Here is a 7,500-nt window from a genome sequence, read left to right as displayed (position 1 = left end):
TGTGTGTATGTGTGTGTGTGTGTGTGTGTGTGTGTGTGTGTGTGTGTGTGTGTGTGTGTGTGTGTGTGTGTGTGTGTGTGTGGTGCATGTGCCTACACGCTCCTCGTGTCTCTCACCTAGGGCAAACTGCTCATACTTGGCCTCCTTCATGCTGCGTGCTGACTCTGCCTCTGACTCCAGGCCAGACATCTCTTTCAGGATCTTACAACCAGCTAGAGCCGCAGCTACAGCTTCAGGACCCTGGACCACAGAGAGAGAGAGAGAGAGAGAGAGAGAGAGAGACACACACAGAGACCGAGAGAAAGAGAGAGAGAGAGACAGTCAGAGAGAGAGAGAGCGAGACAGAGAGAGAGAGAGACAGAGAGAGAGAGAGAGAGAGAGAGAGAGAGAGAGAGAGAGAGAGGGAGAGAGAGAGAGAGAGAGAGAGAGAGAGAGAGAGACAGAGAGGGAGAGAGAGAGAGAGAGAGAGAGAGAGAGAGAGACAGAGACAGAGAGGGAGAGAAACAGAGAGAGAGCAATACTTGAACAGAGCAATACTCAATCATGAGGCATCAGAGCTAAAGGAACTGAATAATATTAAGAAATGCTACAGATGGAAGGAAGGTATTGTGGGAACCTACCAAAAAACAATTAGGCAACAACAAATTCAATCCCTTTTAGATAACATCCTGGAAAAAAAATGTTCACTGTAATAGTGAAAGTGTAAACTTGGCAGTAGAAAACCTAAACAGTATATTTGACCGCTCAGCTTCCCTATCAAATCTAAACATTTCAAGCAGACAACCTAAGAAAATCGCTCTTTTTCCTCCAAACATAACGATGGTCATTTTGGCCAAACAGTTCTATTTTTGTTTCATCAGACTAGAGGACATTTCTCCAAAAAGTACAATCTTTGTCCCCATGTGCAGTTGCAAACAGTAGTCTGGCTTTTTTATGGCGGTTTTGGAGAAGTGTCTTCTTCCTTGCTGAGCAGCCTTTCAGGTTATGTCGATATAGGACTCATTTTACTATGGATATAGATACTTTTGTACCTTGAAATACATCCACAGGTACACCTCCAATTGACTCAAATTATGTCAATTAGCCTATCAGAAGCTTCTAAAGCCATAAAACAGTAGATGTAACCTAACCGACTTGCCAAAACAATGGTTTGTAAACAAGCTATTTGTGGAGTGGTTGTAAAACGAGTTTTAATGGCTCTAACCTAAGTGTATGTAAACTTCAGATTTAAACTGTATGTTTCTCATCCCAATAAAGCCCTTTGATTTGTATTGAAATTGAGAGAGAGAGAGAGACTGAGCATCCTTTTGTGAGTGTAATGTTCACTAATGTTTCCCTTGTTCATTTCCCTTTTGTTTATTGTCTATTCCATTTGCTTTGGCAATGTAAACATGTTTCCCATGACAATAAAGCCCTTTGAATTGAGAGAGAGAGAGAGAGAGAGAGAGAGAGAGAGAGAGAGAGAGAGAGAGAGAGAGAGAGAGAGAGAGAGAGAGAGAAACTGAGAGAGAGAGAGAGAGAGAGAGAGAGAGAGAGGAGAGAGAGAGAGAGAGAGAGAGAGAGAGAGAGAGAGAGAGAGAGAGAGAGAGAGAGAGAGAGAGAGAGAGAGAGAGAGAGAGAGAGAGAGAGAGAGAGAGAGAGAGAGAGAGAGAGAGAGAGAGAGAGAGAGAGAGAGAGAGAGAGAGAGAGAGAGAGAGAGAGAGAGAGAGAGAGAGAGAGAGAGAGAGAGAGAGAGAGAGAGAGAGAGAGAGAGAGAGAGAGAGAGAGAGAGAGAGAGAGAGAGAGAGAGAGAGAGAGAGAGAGAGAGAGAGAGAGAGAGAGAGAGAGAGAGAGGGAGAGAGAGTCAGTGTGTGCGTGTGTGTGTGTCTGTCTGGCTGTAAATGTCTTAATGTGCAGTAAGTGTGTATGTTTGGTACTAAACTCCCTCTCACCACCACCCTGCTCAACACCATACTGATGATATCTACATTATCTTTTAAACTGCCTGCATTGACACTGGCCAGCAATAAAACCTGCACTAACTACTGGGCTTGACCTTCATTTGAATAATCCTCCTGGAGATCAGAACTAACTCTCTGGGAGGGAGGGGACTGACCATGGCCCAGAAGTAGTTAGCCATCTGCTGCCGGTTCTGGAGAACAGCCCAGAGGAACAGGTCCCTCCAGGGGTGCTCACAGCGCTCCTCCAACTCAGCAAGGCTCTTCTGGTTGTTAAAGAGACGCCCTGCCTTCTTGCCTGTCTTCTCCTGGAGACAACACACACACACACACACAGTGAGACACACACACTTAAGGATGAAGAAGAGTGAACTCTGACAGACACATAGAAATGCAGAGAAAAATGTGTCTCTGCTGGACATCTTGACATGGTTGCAATCTGTTCTTCAGAAAAGCCTTGGAATCTGTGAGGGTTTCTTTTCTCAAGCCACAATTCTGTGTTCAGCTGTGATCCATGAGGAACTATCTGTGGTCCATGAGGAACTATCTGTGATCCATGAGGAACTATCTGTGATCCATGAGGAACTATCTGTGATCCATGAGGAACTATCTGTGGTCCATGAGGAACTATCTGTGATCCATGAGGAACTATCTGTGGTCCATGAGGAACTATCTGTGATCCATGAGGAACTATCTGTGATCCATGAGGAACTATCTGTGATCCATGAGGAACTATCTGTGATCCATGAGGAACTATCTGTGATCCATGAGGAACTATCTGTGATCCATGAGGAACTATCTGTGGTCCATGAGGAACTATCTGTGATCCATGAGGAACTATCTGAGGAACTATCTGTGATCCATGAGGAACTATGTGGCTGTGATTCATGAGGAACTATCTGTGATTCATGAGGAACTATCTGTGATCCATGAGGAACTATCTGTGATCCATGAGGAACTCCATGAGGAACTATCTGTGATCCATGAGGAACTATCTGTGATCCATGAGGAACTATGAGGAACTATCTGTGGTCCATGAGGAACTATCTGTGGTCCATGAGGAACTATCTGGAACATGAGGAACTATCTGTGGTCCATGAGGAACTATCTGTGATCCATGAGGAACTATCTGTGGTCCATGAGGAACTATCTGTGGTCCATGAGGAACTATCTGTGTGGTCCATGAGGAACTATCTGTGATCCATGAGAACTATCTGTGAATCATGAGGAACTATCCTGTGATGAGGAACTGTGATCTGTGTGATCCATGAGGAACTATCTGTGATCCATGAGGAACTCTGTGATCCATGAGGAACTATGTGATCATGAGGAACTATCTGTGATCCATGAGGAACTATCTGTGATCCATGAGGAACTATCTGTGATCCATGAGGAACTATCTGTGATCCATGAGGAACTATCTGTGGTCCATGAGGAACTATCTGTGGTCCATGAGGAACTATCTGTGATCCATGAGGAACTATCTGTGGTCCATGAGGAACTATCTGTGGTCCATGAGGAACTATCTGTGGTCCATCTATCTGTGGTCCATGAGGAACTATCTGTGGTCCATGAGGAACTATCTGTGATCTATCTGTGGTCCATGAGGAACTATCTGTGATCCATGAGGAACTATCTGTGGTCCATGAGGAACTATCTGTGATCCATGAGGAACTATCTGTGATCCATGAGGAACTATCTGTGGTCCATGAGGAACTATCTGTGGTCCATGAGGAACTATCTGTGGTCCATGAGGAACTATCTGTGGTCCATGAGGAACTATCTGTGATCCATGAGGAACTGTGATCTGAGGAACTGATTCATGAGGAACTATCTGTGAGGAACTATCTGTGGTCCATGAGGAACTATCTGTGATCCATGAGGAACTATCTGTGGTCCATGAGGAACTATCTGTGGTCCATGAGGAACTATCTGTGGTCCATGAGGAACTATCTGTGGTCCATGAGGAACTATCTGTGATCCATGAGGAACTATCTGTGGTCCATGAGGAACTATCTGTGGTCCATGAGGAACTATCTGTGGTCCATGAGGAACTATCTGTGATTCATGATGTAATAAACTCACTCTGCGTTACCTCAGGAAGAGCCTACCCAGTACCCACCGTGGGCAGCTTCTGATAGAAGCCTTTACACGAGTCGTGCAGGAAATCTTTCAGCACTTTGGACACCTCATGCAGGGTGAAGCGGGCCTTCCGGTCCCCGGACTCGGCCTTGTGGTGGTCGTGGGGGGGTCCAGGGGTCCGTGTAGCCTTCAGTAGGAGCTGTTTCTCCTGGTGCTTCTTCAGGAGGAGGAGATGAAGGAGGCTCTTCTCTGACACGGAGCAGTAGAGCTCCTGCAGGCGGCCGTAGGTCAGGAACTCACCCAGACACACGCCGTTGTCCACAAATAGACGCACAAAGTCGGGCTTATCATTGACCAGCGCGTCCATCATCACCTCCTCCAGGTCACCTGCCTGCGAGGGTCAGTAGATAGTGCTATATATTACTAACTTTGTAGTAAACTACCAATACAATATTCCAATATTCTGTTTTACTAAGCAATATTTATGCTGCATATAGGCTTTTTACAATCCGTTATTATACTAAGGTAAGATACGTTTTTTAATGATCCTTGATGTGGCAGCAAATATATTACATAAACAATAATCAGCACTAGCAGTACAACGCTAAGGACCAATAGGAGAGAGAGAATGAATGAAGGAGGGACATCTCATGCTGTCTTTCATTCTCACCGTCCACTCGACGTCCCCATTGAAGATGTGGCTCTTAGCGATGTCCACCCGGTTCCAGGCCACCGCCAACTTCAGCTCATCCAGGAAGTCCTGAGCTTCCTGACTCTGGCTCTTACAGGCTGCATGCCACACACAGGGCAAAGGTTAGATGTTAGGGGTCAAAGGTTAGATGGTAGGGGTCAAAGGTTATGACCCGTTCAGAAAGAAAGTTGATATCCATCAAAAACAGAATGAGCGTATTTCTTTTCTATGTTGACGGATGGCTTCCAGTAACTCCTCAAACCTTTTTATATGGAGCATAATTGGTAAAGTATTGATCTTATGATGGATATCTTTCATCTGCTTCTTGTCAAGCCCTTTTTAGGATTGATATACAGTAAGTGCTGTCAGCCGCAGTAGAAGCATTCCATCCAGTACCTTTGACCAAAGCTTTGAGGATGACTGTGTCCAGCTCAGAGCTCTCCTGCTCGGGGTCATGAACTGTCAGGAGGTGGCCGTTGTCCAGTATCTTCTGGATCTAAAGATCAGGAGGAAGTCAGTCATTCAACCTCTCTCTACTCTCTCTCTCTGCTCTGACTCTCTCACTCTGCTCTCTCTCTCTGCTCTCTCTCTCTCTCTCTCTCTCTCTCTCTCTCTGCTCTCTCACTCTGCTCTCTCACTCTGCTCTCTCACTCTGCTCTCTCTCTGCTCTCACTCTCTGCTCTCTGACTCTCTGCTCTCTCACTCTCTGCTCTCTCTCTCTGCTCTCTCTCTCTGCTCTCTCTCTCTGCTCTCTCACTCTCTGCTCTCTCTCTCTCTGCTCTCTCACTCTGCTCTCTGTCTCTGCTCTCTCAGCTACCTCTCTCCCTCTGCTCTCTCTCTGCTCTCTCTCTCTCTCTCTGCTCTCTCTCTGCTCTCTCTCTCTGCTCTCTCTCTCTGCTCTCTCACTCTGCTCTCTCACTCTGCTCTCTCTCTGCTCTCTCTCTCTGCTCTCACTCTCTGCTCTCTCTCTCTGCTCTCTCTGCTCTGCTCTCTCTGCTCTCACTCTGCTCTCTCGCTCTGCTCTCTCTCTCTGCTCTCTCTCTCTCTCTCTGCTCTCTCTCTCTGCTCTCTCTCTCTGCTCTCTCTCTCTGCTCCTTACCAGCTTGGTCCAGTTAGTGATGTCAGTGCTGTGGTGCACGCTGGGAAAGGTGTCTAGCAGGAGCTCCTGCACGCTGTCCATGTCCCAGCAGCCCCGGTTCATCAGCGTGACCAGGATGTGGGCCACACCCCCCGACCCCGCCAGTATCAGCCAGGGCATGGCGTTCCCTATGCCCTTATACATCCTCTGTACACAGAGACAGAGGAAGACTGCTTACCCAAACAGCACACACAGCAATATAGAAACTATGGTAACACAGCTACAGTATAACGCAGTATGATGTGCTGGTAACTCACTGTAAGATTTGGAATGTTTTTATTACTGTCTCCAAATGAGTCTGACTAAATAGACACTTTGGATCAATTGAAATGTTGTTATGGCACCATAATATATAATAGGCCTCATCATATGAAATGTATACACGTTCATACATGCTTATGACAAGTAATATAATAACACATTATACTGAAAAGTTAAATGAATGGGAAACTAATATTTTCCAAAAATGTGACAAACCTGTAGGATCCGAGGTTCTCCATGCACCAGGAGACACAGCACTGGGATCTCAAAGCTGCCTGCACCTGTAGCGATGCAGAATATCAACAAGGGCCCTGGTTGATTCCTTAAAACCACTCATTAAAGTCAAAAAGCATTCTTCCTGAAGAAATACAAGTGTGCTGTGTCGAATATGTCGCACAGTAAACATTAACAACCTTCAAATAAGTTGGGGGGGAGCAGGTAGCCTAGTGGTTGGAGCGTTGGGCCAGGAACCAAAAGGTTGCTGGATCTAATCCCCGAGCTGACAAGGTAAAAAATGTCTGCCCCGTTCTGCCCCTGAACAAGGCAGTTAACCCACTGCTCCCTGGTAGACAGTCATTGTAAATAAGAATTTGTTCTTAACAGACTTGCCTAGTTAGATAAAGGTTTAAAAAGAGTAAGTATGTTTAAGTTGAAGTAGGTTCACCTCCATAACCAGTGCGCTGCAGGGAGATATGCTTGAGCAGCTTGACCCTCATTTCGCTGGTGGCCCCGGGGCGCTGAGGGTCCTCCTCAACCAGGACAAAGTGGGAGTGGTTGCAGTCCAGGGAGTACACCGCCCCATGGGACAGGTCCTGGGGCTCCACCACGGCAGGCTGGTCTGGCTGCAGGAGGACACACGTCGGTCAGAGAACACATTTCAGAGGAGCGCGTAACAACAACTCAGCATCTCACACACAGACACACATATAGACGTTTTACTGGGACCTCGTTGTCTCGTCTAATCACATGTTAAATGTAATCAACATCTACTCTGAACTCATATGATCTTCTGCATGGATGTGTATGGAGACCTGAGCAGCAAGCAGAGCATCTCTGTTGTGGATCATGTTCCAGGGAGCGATGCCGATGGCCACCACCTTGACCTTAGAGGAGGTGCTGGCCAGAGAGTGGTCACGGACAGCCTGGCCCAGGTGCTTGGTGATGCCGAAGCGAAGCCCGTTGGTCAGGATCCAGGCACCTGTGAGGTAGAGACATCATCTCACTTTGTCCAACATGCTCACTTTAGAGCAGGGAACTCAACGTGGCCCATTGGCTGATTTAATGCTGCCCACGGTGATCTCAGTAAAAACAAAAGTGAATGTGTGTGTGTATGTGTGTGTGTGTGTGTGTGTGTGTGTGTGTGTGTGTGTGTGTGTGTGTGTGTGTGTGTG

At 46.6% G+C, this 7,500-nt stretch overlaps 1 protein-coding gene across 1 annotated transcript in view; it reads right to left on the bottom strand.

Annotated features, from left to right (window-relative positions):
• trpm5 (transient receptor potential cation channel, subfamily M, member 5) overlaps positions 1-7,500 on the bottom strand; it is a 47,291-nt gene that overhangs the window by 26,822 nt on the left and 12,969 nt on the right. Inside the window, exons 5-13 of the mRNA XM_042317945.1 lie at positions 7,141-7,307; positions 6,774-6,951; positions 6,326-6,390; positions 5,810-5,995; positions 5,107-5,206; positions 4,690-4,808; positions 4,060-4,410; positions 2,096-2,245; positions 117-240 (exon numbers count right to left, since the gene is read on the bottom strand). Coding sequence (XP_042173879.1) covers positions 117-240; positions 2,096-2,245; positions 4,060-4,410; positions 4,690-4,808; positions 5,107-5,206; positions 5,810-5,995; positions 6,326-6,390; positions 6,774-6,951; positions 7,141-7,307 — 1,440 coding nt within the window. The remainder of the gene's footprint in view (positions 1-116; positions 241-2,095; positions 2,246-4,059; positions 4,411-4,689; positions 4,809-5,106; positions 5,207-5,809; positions 5,996-6,325; positions 6,391-6,773; positions 6,952-7,140; positions 7,308-7,500) is intronic.

Source organism: Oncorhynchus tshawytscha, unplaced genomic scaffold (assembly GCF_018296145.1).
Source record: "Oncorhynchus tshawytscha isolate Ot180627B unplaced genomic scaffold, Otsh_v2.0 Un_scaffold_3036_pilon_pilon, whole genome shotgun sequence".
In the NCBI taxonomy this organism is placed as follows: domain Eukaryota; kingdom Metazoa; phylum Chordata; class Actinopteri; order Salmoniformes; family Salmonidae; genus Oncorhynchus; species Oncorhynchus tshawytscha.
Note: the sequence above shows the minus strand (reverse complement) of the source record. Positions and strands in the feature narration are given on the sequence as shown.